General features: G+C 47.8%; 2 protein-coding genes across 3 annotated transcripts; both read left to right on the top strand.

The window, feature by feature from the left end:
- The first annotated feature begins 5,818 nt into the window (after positions 1–5,818).
- LOC115547386 (pollen-specific leucine-rich repeat extensin-like protein 2) lies at positions 5,819–7,865 on the top strand. The gene is made up of 2 exons (XM_030361584.1): positions 5,819–6,090; positions 6,887–7,865. Exons 1-2 carry the CDS (start codon positions 6,077–6,079, stop codon positions 7,713–7,715), a joined length of 843 nt encoding a protein of 280 aa, XP_030217444.1. The 5' UTR covers positions 5,819–6,076; the 3' UTR covers positions 7,716–7,865.
- A 2,825-nt stretch (positions 7,866–10,690) lies between these two features.
- Positions 10,691–16,323, top strand: LOC115547387 (transgelin). 2 transcript variants are annotated; one of them, XM_030361585.1, is made up of 5 exons: positions 10,691–10,881; positions 13,276–13,463; positions 14,001–14,172; positions 14,674–14,776; positions 15,241–16,323. In XM_030361585.1, the coding sequence occupies exons 2-5, from the start codon at positions 13,284–13,286 to the stop codon at positions 15,389–15,391; spliced, it is 606 nt and encodes a 201-aa protein (XP_030217445.1). In that variant the 5' UTR covers positions 10,691–10,881; positions 13,276–13,283; the 3' UTR covers positions 15,392–16,323. The 2 variants fall into 2 exon arrangements, with proteins under 2 accessions (XP_030217445.1, XP_030217446.1); XM_030361586.1 differs by having other exon boundaries at positions 10,702–10,881; positions 13,270–13,463.
- Positions 16,324–17,883: the final 1,560 nt, after the last annotated feature.

Here is a 17,883-nt window from a genome sequence, read left to right as displayed (position 1 = left end):
TTTTTTCGAATTAGGCCAACACAAATTGACCATTTCTTGAAGATACAAACTAAATAATAATATTTAATATAATATATACTGTATATATAGTTTGTATTTAAAATATTGAATCCAAACCAATGCAACCTCCCTGTTAAACTAAGCCATAGCTACGCCCCAACTCGTCACTGAGTAGGGGGAACGCTAAAGCTAGTAGGGTTAACACTAGAGCTAGCAGGGCTAACACTAGAGCTAGCAGGGCTAACACTAGAGCTAGCAGGGCTACCGCTAGAGATAGCAGGGTGAATGTTAGATAAGGTAGGCTCGATGCTATCAGGGTGGATGTTAGCGCTAGCAGGGTGGATGTGTAGAGCTAGCAGGGTGGATGTGTAGGGCTAGCAGGGTGGAGGCTAGCAGGGTGGATGTGTAGAGCTAGCAGGGTGGAGGCTAGCAGGGTGGATGTGTAGGGCTAGCAGGGTGGGTGTGTAGAGCTAGCAGGGTGGATGTGAGGAGCTAGCAGGGTGGAGGCTAGCAGGGTGGATGTGTAGAGCTATGAGGGTGGGTGTGTAGAGCTATCAGGGTGGATGTGTAGAGCTATCAGGGTGGATGTGTAGAGCTAGCAGGGTGGAGGCTAGCAGGGTGGATGTGTAGGGCTATCAGGGTGGATGTGTACAGCTAGCAGGGTGGAGGCTAGCAGGGTGGAGGCTAGCAGGGTGGAGGCTAGCAGGGTGGATGTGTAGGGCTATCAGGGTGGATGTGTACAGCTAGCAGGGTGGAGGCTAGCAGGGTGGAGGCTAGCAGGGTGGAGGCTAGCAGGGTGGAGGCTATCAGGGTGGATGTTAGAGCTAGCAGGGTGGATGTGTACAGCTAGCAGGGTGGATGTGTTAGCAGGGTGGATGTGTACAGCTAGCAGGGTGGATGTGTTAGCAGGGTGGATGTGTAGAGCTAGCGGGTGGATGTGTAGAGCTAGCAGGGTGGATGTGTTAGCAGGGTGGATGTGTAGAGCTATGAGGGTGGATGTGTTAGCAGGGTGGATGTGTAGGGCTATGAGGGTGGATGTGTAGGGCTATGAGGGTGGATGTGTTTGCTGGGTGGATGTGTAGGGCTATGAGGGTGGATGTGTTAGCAGGGTGGATGTGTAGGGCTATGAGGGTGGATGTGTTAGCAGGGTGGATGTGTTAGCAGGGTGGATGTGTAGGGCTATGAGGGTGGATGTGTTAGCAGGGTGGATGTGTAGGGCTATGAGGGTGGATGCAGGCTGGATGTTTGATGTCATTGTGGGTGTGATTGATGAACAGAAGGCTTAGTGAGGCAGAGGATGTGTCGGAACCTTTCAGATATATTAAACCCTGCATGTGCCGGTGTGTGTGTGTGTGTGTGTGTGTGTGTGTGTGTGTGTGTGTGTGCGTATGTGACTGCGTGTGTGTGTGTGTGTAATGAAGTAGATGCTAGATGGGGTGCGGAGTAATGAATGGGGAGAGATTTTATGATTACGATTATTAATTCGCTGAAAAGCTTTGCTGCGTTCTGATTGGCTTGTAGACAGCCTTGATGGACCTCCTCCCTCTTGACACACACACACACACACACACACACACACACACACACACACACACACACAACCTGTATTTAATAACTGCCTAAAGAAAAGTATGGCGGTGGCAGCAGGCCGTCTGGTTGCCGTGGTGACGGCGAGGTAATGACGTTAGGAAGCAGAGAGAGTAGGACAGCATCCTGCACACACATACACACACAAACACACACACAGACACACACACACATAGAGACACACAGACACACACACACACACGCACGCACACACACACGCACACACACACACACACACACAGAGACAGATATAGACACTCACACACACCCACACAGAGACACAAACACACCCACACACACTCTCATAAACACACACACACACTCCCCTGCCACGCTCCTGAAGGCTGTAAAAACAACTGCAAGGACACTTTAATGTAACGGCTCCATGTCTTTAAATCTCTCGACCTCTATCTTTACCTCTCCTTTCTACACTTTACCAATGTTTAACCCTCTTTACCTCTATTTACCACTCTTTAGCTCTGACTCTATTTACATCTCTTTACTTCTATTTACCTCTCAGTTCCTCTCCGTTCCTCTATATACTCTCTTCACCTCTATTTAACTCTATCTACTTCTATTTACCACTCTTTACTTCTAATTACCACTCTCATCATCTTCGTTAGATATAGTTTTGGAATCATCTGATTTCAATATTTTTCCAATATTTCTATTTGAGGATAGTGCAAATCAATTGATCATCATTAGAATCACATGATCATCATTAGGATCAAATGATCCTCATAGAATCACATGTTAATCATTAGAATCACCGGATCATCATTCAAATCACATGATCATTAGAATCACATGTTAATCATTAGAATCACATGATCCTCAGTAGAATCACATGATCATTGTTAGAATAACATTTTCATCCTTAGAATCACTCGATCATTAGAATCACATGGTCATCATTAGAATCACATGATCATTAGAATCACAGGATCATCATTACAATCACATGATCTTCAGTACAATCACATCATCCTCATTAGAATCACATGATCATCATTAGAAACACATGATCATCATTAGAATCCCCTGATCATCATTAGAATCCCATGATCTTCATTAGAATCAGATGATCCTCAATAGAATTTCATGATCACATGATCATCATTAGGATCATGAAACTGTTACAGGCCATCTGAGGTTGGCTTTGTAGCTCCTGACGAACGCTTCTGCGTTGAACTCAAGATAACTGCAGTTTAACTCCGGCAGTGAACTATGTTGTGATCATGGTCAATGCTTCTGAGTACACCAGGATACTTAGTCTGCAGAAAAGTGTTTCTAAAATAATAGAATAGTGTTATAATAATGTCAGCAGAGGTCCCTCCCGGAGGTGTCAGTGTAGCGAGACCACATATCTGTGGTCTAACAGTGCAATTATGTAAGCAGGAACTATTTTTCGCTGCATCACACTCTTGCTTTGACTGCTGCAGTACCTTTCAGAACACTGCAGATATATGGATATTTAACAGCAATGCAGACGTTGATCCAGTTTCCCCCCCACCAGAATACCTCGGTATTAGGACTGCATGGGGAACATGTTATGTATCGATTATTATATTGATTTCAACAGGGATAGCGATATGGTTGGACAATCATTAACTAGTATAAATCTAACAAATGAAAACTAAATACTTTATTAATTGTAGTTCATGCTTGATCTATTCTTTTCTTCATTATGATTAACAACCAATATATTATAACAACATTTAATAAATGCTTTGACTACTTTTCAAATGATTAAAATCAGTAGTAAGTATTTGTCTATGGGATGAAGCATTTTTCATGGTGTTTAATCCTACAAAGCTCTGAGCCGATTCTCCTAAATAAATATAAGAATCTGTTCCATAATCTATTCCTGTCCTTAGTGGCCTGCTCTTCTAGTTTTCTGCGAGAATTATTAATCACATGTATTATTATAATCAAAAATGTTAGTCAATCTTACATGTTTTTCGTAAAAAATGATATTTAATCCTGTATATTATAACACTAACACATAACCTACACATTATGATCCTACTTATAATCATAACCTACATGTTATAATCCTATATGCTAAAATCATAACCTAAATGTTATAATCCTACAAGCTAAAATAATAACCTATATGTTATGATCCTACAAGTTATAATCATAACATACACTTCATTACCTACATGTTATAATCCTACATGTCATAATCATAACCTACATGTTATAATCCTAAGAATAATAATCATAAAATCCAATTTATAATGCCACGTGTTTTAATTGTAACATGCACTTTATGATCCTACATTTGATAATGTTAACCTTCATGTTATAATCCTACATGTTATAATCATAACCGACATGTTATTATCCTACATGTTATAATCATAAAGTCATTTTGTAAACCCTGATGTTATCATCATAACCTGCATGTTGTGATCCTTCATTCAATATTCATTACCTACATATTATAATCCTACATGTTATAATTATAACCTACATGTCATTGACCTCATCTTCATGTGATAATCGTAAATTATTATCATAAACTCATTATTGACATTAAGTTATATATTTACACTTATAATTTAAATTCAGTTCTTTTTTTATCTTATAATTTACATTTAGTTATATATTTACACTTATTATTTACATTTAGTTATATATTTATCTTGTTATTTACATTGAGTTTTATATTTACACCTATTATTCACATTTTGTTTTATACTTACACATTATATTTACGTCTATCTTTATATTTACACTTATTATTTACATTTTTTCTCATATTTACATTTTGTTTTATATGTACACTTATTATTTACATTTTGTCTCATATTTACATTTTGTTTTATATGTACACTTATTATTCACATTTTGTTCTATACCTGTTTCGTTTTTTTCTTTATTTTCTAACATTTATTCTTTGTTTAGATGTTGAAAATTGCTGAGATTGTACTGTAAAAATATACATAAAAAAATGTGTACATTAAGCAGTATGACACCGTCCATGAGTTCTAGAATGTAGATTAAGATAAATACCCAAGCCATTAAAACACAAACACAGAGAATATTTAAGATGGGCTGAGACAGAGTCGGGAACCAATGGCTTCACGGGGATCAGGTCAGGATCCAATCAGAGGAGAGGATAGCCGCAGTATTTAAAGGACGACATCATCTGGAGCCAAGCCTGCGGCCAGAAGAACCGGTCTATAAAGATAAGTCCCGCCCCCGGACTCCATGCTGCTGTACATCACTGTATTCACAGAGCGCTGAAACACTGTTAACGGCATCGGGTGATAATTAAGTGATTATTATAACAATGATTGAACGTAATTCATCATCAGCCAGGAATCCAAACGGAGTAATTACCAAGCACCTGGCTGCCGCGTGTCACGGAACGTCTTGTGATGTCATCATCACGCGACCACCAGGTCCTTCCTGTCACATCCTGTTATCCCTCACAGGCACAAGCTGCTCGCGCCCTCTCCCTCTCCCTCGCTCGCTCCGTCTCGCTCTCCATCTGCTTCTCTCTCTCTCTCTCCCTCTCCCTCTCTCCCTCTACCCCTCTCTCTCTCTCTCTCTCTCTCTCTCCCTCTCTCTCTCTCTCCCTCTCTCTCTCCATCTGCTTCTCTCTCTCTCTCTCTCTCTCTCTCTCTCTCTCTCTCTCTCCCTCTCCCTCTCCCCCTCTCTCTCTCCCTCTCTCTCTCTCTCTCCCTCTCTCTCCCTCTGTCTCTCTCTCTCTCTCTCTCTCTCTCTCTCTCTCTCTCTCTCTCTCTCTCTCTCTCTCTCTCTCTCTCTCTCTCTCTCTCTCTCTCTCTCCCTCTGTCTCTCTCTCTCTCTCTCTCTCTCTCCCTCTGTCTCTCTTCCCCTCCCTCACTCTCTCTCCCTCTCCCTATCCCTCTCTCTCTCTCCCCCTCCCTCTCTCTCTCTCTCTCCCTCTCCCTCTGTCTCCCTCTGTCTCTCTCTCTCTGTCTCTCTCTCTCTCTCTCTCTCTCTCTCTCTCTCTCTCTCTCTCTCTCTCTCTCTCTCTCTCTCTCTCTCTCTCTCTCTCTCTCTCTGTCTCTCTCCCTCTCTCTCTCTCCCTCTGTCTCTCTCTCTCTCTGACTCATTCAGTGTTCCTGCATGGATTTAATCGTCACCTCCACAAGGCTCCCCCTCTACCGCTCTCCTGTCCTCCAAAACCTCCTCTATCCTCCTCTCTCCTTCACTCCCTCCCTCCCCCCCCTTCTCACCTCCCTCCTCCTCCTCTCCCCTTCTCACCTCTCTCCTCCTCTCTCATCCTTCCTCCCCTTCTCACCTCCCTCCTCCCTCCTCCTCTCTCCTCGCTCTCCTGACCTCTGCTCTCTGATTGGAGGAAACACTCAGAATCAGTTCCCATACATCTCTTACCATTGACCCATTAGATCAGTCCAACTAACATCCATCAGCCTACGTCCGTCTGTCCTCCTCTATCTGATTGTTGTGTTTTTCTTGCAGAATTAAGACTACTTCCACCAAGCGGTAAATCATGAATCCAAACAGGTTTGCAAGACATCTACCTCAACTAGGTTCCTTAACATGCAGACACATTTTAAACAGGATCAGTTACCGACTGTTCCTTAACATTAGACACATTTTAAACAGGCTGATCAGTTACCGACTGTTCCTTAACATCAGACACATTTTAAACAGGCTGATCAGTTACCGACTGTTCCTTAACATTAAACACATTTTAAACAGGCTAATCAGTTACCGACTGTTCCTTAACATTAGACACATTTTAAACAGGCTGATCAGTTACCGACTGTTCCTTGACATTAAACACATTTTAAACAGGCTGATCAGTTACCGACTGTTCCTTGACATAAAACACATTTTAAACAGGCTGATCAGTTACCGACTGTTCCTTAACATTCGACACATTTTAAACAGGCTGATCAGTTACCGACTGTTCCTTGACATTAAACACATTTTAAACAGGCTGATCAGTTACCGACTGTTCCTTGACATTAAACACATTTTAAACAGGCTGATCAGTTACCGACTGTTCCTTAACATTGAACACATTGTAAGCAGGCTGATCAGTTACCGACTGTTCCTTAACATTAGACACAGTTTAAACAGGCTGATCAGTTACCGACTGTTCCTTAACATTCAACACATTGTAAGCAGGCTGATCAGTTACCGACTGTTCCTTGACATTAAACACATTGTAAGCAGGCTGATCAGTTACCGACTGCTCCTTGACATTAAACACATTGTAAGCAGGCTGATCAGCCTCCGTCACTAACGGGTTTACACTCCAGCTGTAAGCCGCTCTGTTGGTGTGTGTCTGCAGAGCTCTGAGCTGTCCTGCTTTGCTCGGAGAACCGGAGAGATCCGGAGGACCAGAGAACCAGAGGGAACCAGAGAACCAGAGGGAACCGGAGAACCAGAGGGAACCAGAGAACCAGGGTCAACCAGAGAACCAGAAAACCGGAGAACCAGAGGCAACCAGAGAACCAGAGGGAACCGGGGAACCAGAGAACCAAAAACCCAGAGAACCAGAAACCTGGGGAACCAGAGGGAACCGGAGAACTAGAGAGAACCAGAGACCCGGAGAACCAGACAACCAGAGAGAGCTGGAGAACCAGAGAGAACCAGAGAGAACCAGAGAGCCGGAGGCAACCAGAGGCCCAGAGAAGCGTAGAGCGTGGGGGGAGTCCCCCTACTGGGCCCGGCTCCAGGCCTGTGATCCCCCGCCAAAGGAGAGCGGCTGTTGGCAGGCCTGTGGACTGGCCTCCTCCCCCCCTCCTCCCCCCCTGCCCCCCCCTCCTCTCCTCCTCCTCCTCCTCCTACAGCTCCCCACGGACCAGAGAACACGCCTGGCAGCACATCAATACGACCAGCCTCAACCCCCTCCTCCTGCCCCTCCTCCCCCCTGCAACTTTACTCCTCCACCACCTCCTCCACCTCCTCCTCTCCTCCACCACCTCCCCTCCTCCAGCTCCTCTTCACCCTCCGCCTCCTCCTCCAGCTCCCGCTCCTCCTCCATCACCTCCATCACCTCCTCTTCCTCCTTCACATCCAGCTCCTCCTCCGCCACCTCCTCTTCCTACACCTTCTCCTCCAGCTCCTCCTCCGTCAACTCCCTCCTCCACCTCCAGAAGGACCGTCTACATGCCTGAACATGAGCGTCTACATTTCCAACATGGAGCAGCACACTGAACTCTGACCTTTGACTCTTGATTGTACGTCTGGGATCTCGTACCTGGAGGACCCCTCCTCAGATATGAAAATAAATGTCCTTTCTAACCCCCTTCCTGTTCCTGATGAATATTTCTTGGTCGTGACGTTAAGTAATGAATGAATTTGTGAACGACTACATTACTTGGATTAGAAACACAAGGACACTCGAATCTGTCTCAACACCGTACCTCTGAAACTGCAAGAACCTATTTATAGATCTGAGGACACACAGTCTCTCTCTCTCTCTCTCTCTCTCTCTCTCTCTCTATCCCTCCCACTCACTCTCTCCCGCTCTCTCTCTCTCTCTCGTCCCCCCGGACCACCAGATCAATAATCAATATGGAGGATAGAAGGTGCATTAATCCTAATTGCAGCAGGCAGCGTGAGAGAGAGAGAGAGAGAGAGGGAGAGAGGGAGAGAGAGAGAGAGAGAGAGAGAGAGAGAGAGAGAGAGGGAGAGAGGGAGAGAGGGAGAGAGGCTAGCGGGGTCTAGGTGTGTGTGTGTGTGTGCTTGGGGGGGGGGGGGGTTCTGTGTGTGTCTCTCTCTCTCTCTCTCTCTCTCTCTCTCTCTCTCTCTCTCTCTCTCTCTCTCTCTCTCTCTCTCTCTCTCTCTCTCTCTCTCTGGGTGACTCTAACTCTCTACTTCTCTCGCTCGTTCTAAAATTCTTATTCAAATTGCTTCACTGGATTGTAAAAATATACATTTACGTTGCCAAAGCACAAAAGCTAAAGTAAAATATCTCACTCACTCACTCACTTAATGAATTAATAAATAGACATAAATATGAAATATGGCCGTTATCAACACTGAATATGTATCACGGAACATCAACAAAGCATCACCTCCACTTCCTTGTGGCCTGGGGGATCGTTGCAGCTCGTGACTGAGGGCGGCCAGGTGTTCGGCTCAGGTGTTCCGGAGTCACGCGGTCGCCTGATGAACGTCGCAGCAGCGCTCAGGCCCTCCGGCAGGTCGTGGACCGGTAGTACAGCAGGCGATATACAGTAGTCGAACTCACGGTTTGGTGCATATATTAGATATATATGCACATAATATCTATTATAAGTCAATAATATAAATGTAGGAATTTCAGATGTTAGGTTTTATGGAGTATAAGAGAATTAAAAATTAAAATGTGGAGCATTCTCCTCGTCGGTCACGTAGTTGGTGTTGTCATGTTGTGCTACAGCGCCCACCGGTGGACCCGCATTCACACTGCAACCTTCTCCTTGCCACGTCAAGAAAAGTTGGGCCGCCTTCCCTTTGATTCAATGCCAAATGAATGAGACTGCACAATAGGCTAAAGTAACAACACAATATCTCTATGTAGACAAAATATATAGTTGTTGTTTTTTTGTAAGTTGTAAGTTGGTTAATAGTTTATCGTCATAGATTAGGTGATTTAAATATAAATTACTTCGGGAATTCAACCAAGTTGAACCCGTATCCGTGTAAACCTTTGACAAATTAGACACCTTCACAAGTTTAAAGTGTTGACACACAGGATTGTGTGTCAACACAATCCTGTGTTGATTGAAACACCGTCCCAGTAAAGTTTGTCTCTCAAACCAGGGCAGTTCTTCATGACGTCAGCTCTGGTTGTTTTCCTGTCCAGCCACTAGAGGGAGCCAAAGCGTTCTCTATCCCTGAGTCCCCGAGGGCGTCCACAGTTAGAATGGATATGTGATGTAAAACAGGACCGCAATGCTGGACAGATTCCTGAGGAGATGAGTTGACACATAAAATGTAATGTTTACCGGTGCTTAGTGGCCAACATTCCGGCAGAGAACTACTTATCCACACTTCACACTTCCTGCAGGGCCTCAGCCACCCCTGCAGCTTACAACGTATCACTTCCTGTCTGTGTCCATCTCATCAATTCAACTCGAGACTTTGCACCCAGAACTACATCAAACAGTAGTTCGACTATAACTGTGACTCTCCTTCTGTATTGAAGAGGGTTTACTCTTTTACGGTCTTTTACTGTCTTTTATTGCGGTAGAACCGAGCAGCCTTACATTAAAATCGCTGTGGAGGAAAATGAGACACCTTAACGGGATTAAGAAGGCAAATGGCGGCCGGGCGTTGATTGAGGGCTCAGTCCATGACTAAAACCTCCTGAGTCTGGAGCTAATGTTTAACCTCAGATTACAGCCATGGTGCCACAACACGCCTTGTTTTGTCACCCTCCTTTATCTCTCTCCCTGAAGGCAAACTTTCTCCGTTATGTGGTGGGGGGAGGGGGGGGGGGGGGAGGGAGGGGGGGTTGTAGGTAACCGATAACCCGACCAGGAGCCACAACACAAACGGGTTGTGAGAGCGTGTTGTGGCGGTGCCGGAACATTCCTAGGCTGTTTTCATTCAGCTCCTCGAAGCTCTGCAGAGGCCACAAACCACACTAAGCGCAGTTCTCCTCCTCTGGGTCCTCCTCCTCCTCCTCCTCTGTTCCTCCTCCTCCTCCTCCTCCTCCTCTAGTGTTCTCCTCTCTTCCTCCTCCTTCTCCTCCTCCTCCTCTGCTGTGGTCCTCCTCCGGCTCCAGCCTCGAGAGGAGTTCAGCATGCCTCCTCTCTCCTCTCTCCTCTCTCCTCTCTCCTCTCTCCTCTCTCCTCTCTCCTCTCCCCCGTCCGGGCTCTTAGTGGTGAACTCAGGATATCTGTGGTTACATTCTTTTCAATATCCGCACAAAACCAGTCGGGTTGCATGGAACACTACACCCACCTATCCCACCCTCTCCTCTCCCCCTCTCCCCCTCTCCCCCCTCTCCCCCTCCCCTACACCCGTTTACTCCTCTCACCCCCTCCCACTCGCTAGGACTAACAGTCTGTTCGGGGAAGCGAGCGGGAGCAAGGAGGAAGGGGGGAGGAAGGGGGAGGGCCAAGGCAGGGTGGATAAGAACGGGGCGGGGCTGAAATGTGCTGAAGTCATCTCAGTCTTTCAGGGCGCAACCCTCCTCTCTCACATCCTGACAGAAGACGAAGCAACAGCAGGCTTGTAGTCCCTCGCCCTGCATCTGAAACCACCTGAGACCTCCACCTCCACCTGCACCTCCACCTCCACCTCCACCTCCACCTCCACCTCCACCTCCACCAGCTTCTACCAAACACAGTAAGGCTCCACACTTCTTCTCACTGCGGGTCTCTCCCTGCTCACTGACGTCGTCTTCGTCTGCCTCACCTTGGGCTGTTAGTTTCCTTCAGGAACATTAAACCTGTTTTCTAGCTGTTAGAAACACACACACAGACATACACACACACACACACACACCGATGCCAACACACACACACACAGATACCAACACACACACAGGCACACACACAGGACTAGTAACAACAAGCCACTGCCTATGCTCTAAACACATGATTGCAGACCTGATTGTCAAACGTTATTTGTCACGTGTGGCACAAGCATTTCATTTCCTGCTTCATTGTTGCATGGGTTCTACTCTAGTGTTGGATGGGTTCTACTCTAGTGTTGGATGGGTTCTACTCTACTGTTGGATGGGTTCTACTCTAGTGTTGGATGGGTTCTACTCCAGTGTTGGATGGGTTCTACTCTAGTGTTGGATGGGTTCTACTCTAGTGTTGGATGGGTTCTACTTCAGTGTTGGATGGGTTCTACTTTAGTGTTACATGGGTTTACACACCCAACGCTGTGTGTGTGTGTGTGTGTGTGTGTGTGTGTGTGTGTGTGTGTGTGTGTGTGTGTGTGTGTGTGTGTGTGTGCGTGCGTGCGTGGTGCGTGCGTGCGTGCGTGCGTGCGTGCGTGCGTGTGTGTGTGTGTGTGTGTGTGGTTGTGTGTGTGTATTTGTGTGTATGTAAAGATAACTGCAGAAAACAAATGCAAAGGACACATGCCCAAACAGGAAGTGTGTCAAGTGATTGGGCGGCTGGGTGGAAGTGAGCGAGTTGCCTAGCAACGGAGCACATGTTTGTTGGTGCAGCTGCACATAGGGGTCACCCGCGATTGGTCTGAATTGTTCAGGTCTGCAACGCGCGAGAGAGCGTGGGGATGATGAGTTGAAGAGTGATCGACCGGAACACCGGCTCTTGATGAAGGCCAGACACCCAGATAACGCGAAGAAGACAACACTCATTTATTTATGAGACCTTCGCGAACAGACAGATTAGCATCCAAGCTCTCCTACTCTGTCAATGATCAGCACATCTTCAGTGATATGTACTGCTGAAGAAAGGTAGATCTGTCTTCTATGTTTCACAGTGATCCTACGGGGGTGTTCGTCACTCAAACTAGAGATGATGTCAGTGCTTCGCTCGGACGCACAACCAGGGCAGGGTTCACTGAGTCCCAGTTAAACATTTTTCACTCTGCGAGCCGCGTGCGTACTGCGCACAATGGGCTGTTCACCGAATGCTGAATGCTTCGGGGAGAGGAGGAAGGAAGGATGTGACATGTAAATGCGCAACAGGATGTAGAAAGCTCTGTCCAACTTGGAGTGCATGCTGCATTAATATGAGTCCTACGCAAAGTGAGACGCTCATGTTACACATGAAATATGTATTCATGTGAATCTACGGTTCACTGTACTGTAGAGTATAGACATGGAATAGAAATGACTTCATGTTCTTTTTCTCCTTTGCATTATACATATTCCCATTGAACACAAACACACACACACACACACACACACACACACACACACACACACACACACACACACACACACACACACACACACACACACACACACACATACACACACAAACACATGCACACACAAACAAACACATTGGCAATAATGTGGGCGTAGCCTTTAATACGAACCAAGATAAGGTATTTGGTTAGCCCCAAGACGTGTGTATTTAACATCACACTCCCTCCCTTTTGGGCAATGCGTCGCCATAACAACATGTGTGTTTTACATCACTCTCTCTCTCTCCATTGGTCCAGTCCAACATCTCTCTCTCTCTCCCCCATTGGTCCAGTCTAACACCTCTCTCTCTCCCCATTGGTCCAGTCTAACACCTCTCTCTCTCCCCATTGGTCCAGTCTAACACCTCTCTCTCTCCCCATTGGTCCAGTCTAACACCTCTCTCTCTCCCCATTGGTCCAGTCTAACACCTCTCTCTCTCCCCATTGGTCCAGTCTAACACCTCTCTCTCTCCCCATTGGTCCAGTCTAACACCTCTCTCTCTCCCCATTGGTCCAGTCTAACACCTCTCTCTCTCCCCATTGGTCCAGTCTAACATCTCTCTCTCTCTCCCCCATTGGTCCAGTCTAACACCTCTCTCTCTCCCCATTGGTCCAGTCTAACACCTCTCTCTCCCCATTGGTCCAGTCTAACATCTCTCTCTCTCTCCCCCATTGGTCCAGTCTAACACCCCTCTCTCTCCCCATTGGTCCAGTCTAACATCTCTCTCTCTCTCCCCCATTGGTCCAGTCTAACACCTCTCTCTCTCCCCATTGGTCCAGTCTAACACCTCTCTCTCCCCATTGGTCCAGTCTAACATCTCTCTCTCTCTCTCTCCCCCATTGGTCCAGGCGTCGCCATGGCAAACAAAGGTCCACAGTACGGCCTGAGCCGGGACGTGCAGATGAAGATCGATAAGAAGTACGACGCGGAGCTGGAGGAGCGGCTGGTCCAGTGGATCGTGGCCCAGTGCGGGGCCGCCGTCGGGGAGCCCGAGGCCGGCAAGACGGGCTTCCAGACCTGGCTGAAGGATGGATGCGTGAGTCTCCCCGCCCCTGACCAGAGGACGGACCTCAGTGTGAATGACCCTATGAGACCAGCGCTCCCTTCTGGAACACAAGCTGTGCTGAAAACAATGTGGCCGCGACATTTTTGTGGGATTGAATTTGTATTGTTGGTCCCAGAGAATTCCTAAAGCACACTGATTGATTGAGTGTGTCAAGCTGATGACCCTTCCTCTTCATGCTCCTCCCCTCTTCCTGCTCGTTTTCTCTTCCTCCTCCTGCTCCTCATCCTCCTCCTGCTCCTCCTCCACCACCTCTTGCTCCTCCTGCTCCTCCTCCACTTCTTGCTCCTCCTCCTCCACCTCCTCCACCTCCTCCTGCTCCTCCTCCTCCTCCACCTCCTCCTCCTCCGCCTCCTCCTGCTCCACCACCTCTTGCTCCTCCTCCTCCTCCTCCTCCTCCTCCCCCTCCTCCTCCTCCTCCTCCTCCTCCTCCTCCTGCTCCTCCTCCTCCTCCTGCTGCTCCTCCTCCTCCTCCTCCTCCTCCTCCTCCTCCTCCTCCTGCTCCTCCAGGTCCTCGGCCATCTCATCAACAGCCTGAGTGGAGGCAACCCTCCCATCAAGAAGGTCCAGAGCTCCACCATGGCCTTCAAGCAGATGGAGCTCATCTCCCAGTTCCTGAAGGCCGCCGAGAAGTACGGCGTGATGGTCACCGACATGTTCCAGACCGTGGACCTGTGGGAGGGTACGTCCCCCCACACGCCTCCTTAGCTGGCTCGACACATGGTCCGCTGGGTGGGAGGTCACGGGGAACATCTCCTACGCTGCCTCGCGTCGGGGCGTCGGCGTGAAGGGGGAGGAGGGCCGAGTGGTACGCTCAGTCTACCTTTACCTTTTCCTCCGTTCTTCAGAGGAGACGTAAAACCGAGGTCCTGACTCACTGAGGTCATAAAAGATCCCAGGGCAGAATAGAGTAGGGGATCCCCCGGTGTCCTGGCTAAAACTGCCCGACCAGGCTCATTCAATCCGTCCCCCTCATCATCCTCCTCTATAATTGGCTGATTCATTAATTGCCTCACTCTCCATCTCAAGCTCATGTGTGGGTGAGCGTTCTGGCTCAGGTTGGCCGCCGTGCATCACCCAAGTGGGGGCTACACAGTGGTGGTGGTGATTGAGGTCCCCCCCCTTCACTGTCAAGCGTCTTTGAGTGTCTAGAAAAGCGCTCTATAAATTCATTCAATTCCAGGGAAGGACCTGGCCGCCGTGCAGCGGACGCTGATGTCCCTGGGCAGCGTGGCCGTCACCAAGAACGACGGCTGCTACAAAGGAGACCCCAGCTGGTTCCACAGGTGGGTGCACCGAGCGCCTCGCTCTTCCTGCTGCACTTCCTGCGGAAGGCGTTGCTTTTGTGTCTGCCAGATAACAGGATGCGCCGCAAAACCAACAGCACTCGGGTTCAGCGTCCACCGCAGGGGGAGGAGGCTCTCTCTGCGCCGGAGGGATCGATGGGGGTGGTTCCTGGGTGTTGCCGGATGGCGGGTTTATGAGTTAGATCGGCAACACTACTGTACCACGCATTCCTGTGATTGGTTGATTTATGGGTGCCATGTTGTCCTTGGCAAGAAGCCAGCGCCCTTGGTAAACACAGATAAATCAAACTCGACCATATCTGAGACTGACCACACTCTTGTGTGTTTGTGGGTGTGTGTGTGTGTGCGTGCGTGCGTGTGCGTGCGTGCGTGTGCGTGCGTGCTTGTGTGTGCGTGTGCACATGTGTGTTCGTGCGTGTTTCTACATTGGTTTGTGTCTCCAGGAAGGCTCAGGAGAACAAGAGGGAGTTCTCCGATGAGCAGCTGATGGAAGGCAAGAGTGTGATTGGTCTACAGATGGGAACCAATCGGGGAGCATCTCAGGCTGGCATGAGCTACGGAACGCCCAGGCAGATCATCAACAACAACCCCTGAGAAGAACCTTCCGGCACCCACCTCCACCCATCTACTCAGAACCCTCCAGAATTCATCTCCTGCCACCTCAGAGAACATTCCAGAACCCACCTCCAGCCATCTCAGAGAACCTTCCAGAACCCACCTCCAGCCATCTCAGAGAACATTCCAGAACCCACCTCCAGCCATCTAAGAGAACATTCCAGAACCCACCTCCAGCCATCTCAGAGAACATTCCAGAACCCACCTCCAGCCATCTCCTGGGGACCTTGTAGACCCTTCAGAACCAACTCCAACCAGAACCATTAGAGCTCACCCCAGCCATAGAACAGAGAAAATCAGATGACACATTCACACACACACACACACACACACACACACACACACACACACACACACACACACACACACACACACACACACACACACACACACACACACACACACACACACACAAACACACACACACACACACACACACACACACACACACACAGACACACAGGTGTATGTGCGCACCTGATTCATGCGGTGAGACAGTACTGAACAAAGGTCAGCCTTAGGAGATAAGCTTACAGAGATACGGCTGTTACCCATGTCCAGCTCAGAGCTTAATGTGGCCATAATTGAGAAGGCAGGTGAGTGCTGTCCACCCACTGCTCAGGTGTCCCGGCAGGTAACCTGTGGGCGGGGCCCGCGCTGTAATTACACATGCGGTCCGCGCAGGTATGTATCAGTACAGACACAGCCATGTCTATAGGGCCTCCGTAAATACCCCTGTTCTCGACGTAAACACACAGACCAGTTATTACTGTTGACAGCTACACTCACTGCCCCCTGCTGGGAAAGGCTCTGGGATGCCCCCCCCTCTTCTGCCCCCAGAAAGTTTAATATTTTTTATAACATGATGATGAGGGTGGACTTTAAATAAAGTTGTGTTAACGTGCACGTAAGAGGCTGTGTGGTTCTTCCTATCGTTGGGTATTAGAAGGTTCTGCAGGACTGCATTCAACATGTGGAGTTACTGCATTAGGCGGACAGTCAACAGTTCAGCGTTAGAATACCAAGTTGGAGTTCAAAGTTTTGGAATTAAGTTGAGAAAAAATTGATTGAGTTTGAGTTTAAGATTTGAAAGTGGAGAGTTAAAGGTTCGAGGTTGAGGAGCATTTTACATATCGATTATTGTTGGGATGTTAAGACAATTTTAACAAATATGATATAAAATGCTTCTGAAATAGATTGCCTACCCTCGCTTTAAGAGTTATAAATTAAAAGATAATGTTAGATTTGACAGTTGGGTTGAATGAGGAGAGCCCCTATGTTACCTTCAGAAGTAGTGAGGGTAATGACATAGTGAGGGTAATGACAAAGTGATGGTAACGATGTGGTGAGGGTAATGACACACTGAGGGTAATGACACAGTGAGGGTAATGACACAGTGAGGGTAATGACACACTGAGGGTAATGACACAGTGAGGGTAATGACACAGTGAGGGTAATAATGACACACTGAGGGTAATGACACACTGAGGGTAATGACACACTGAGGGTAATAATGACACAGTGAGGGTAATGACACAGTGAGGGTAATGACACAGTGAGGGTAATAATGACACACTGAGGGTAATGACACACTGAGGGTAATGACACAGTGAGGGTAATGACACAGTGAGGGTAATAATGACACACTGAGGGTAATAACACATTGAGGGTAATGACACAGTGAGGGTAATTATGACACACTGAGGGTAATGACACATTGAGGGTAATGACACAGTGAGGGTAATGACACAGTGAGGAGGGTAATGACACAGTGAGGGTAATGACACAGTGAGGAGGGTAATGACACAGTGAGGAGGGTAATGACACAGTGAGGGTAATGACATAGTGTGGGTAATGTCGCAGTGAGAGTAATGACATAATGTGGGTAATGTCGCAGTGAGAGTGATGACAAAGTGCCACTCCCAGTCTGTCCTCCCAGCCAGCAGCAGTGCTCCCCCCTACCCAGCCCACTGATGTGAGACGTGATAAGAAAGATCTGGAACAAAGAATGTCAAACCACTCGAAGGAGGGGCGGGGGAAAGGGAGTGTGTGTGTGTGTGTGTGTGTGTGTGTGTGTGTGTGTGTGTGTGTGTGTGTGTGTGTGTGTGTGTGTGTGTGTGTGTGTGTGTGTGTGTGTGTGTGTGTGTGTATGTGTTATTAGGGTTATTGCCTAACTGGGTTTTCCCAGGCAGGATGGAACAAGAGTAACAAGAGAGTTGGGAGAAAAACAAAGAGGAAGAGAGAGAGAGAGAGAGAGAGAGAGAGAGAGAGAGAGAGAGAGAGAGAGAGAGAGAGAGAGAGAGAGAGAGAGAGAGAGAGAGAGAGAGAGAGAGAGAGAGAGAGAGAGAGAGAGGGGGAGAGAGAGAGAGAGAGAGAGAGAGAGAGAGAGAGAGAGAGAGAGAGAGAGAGAGAGAGAGAGAGGAGAGAGGAGAGAGAGAGAGAGAGAGAGAGAGAGAGAGAGGGGGGGGGAG

This window comes from Gadus morhua, chromosome 7 (assembly GCF_902167405.1).
Source record: "Gadus morhua chromosome 7, gadMor3.0, whole genome shotgun sequence".
Taxonomy (NCBI): Eukaryota; Metazoa; Chordata; class Actinopteri; order Gadiformes; family Gadidae; genus Gadus; species Gadus morhua.
Note: the sequence above shows the minus strand (reverse complement) of the source record. Positions and strands in the feature narration are given on the sequence as shown.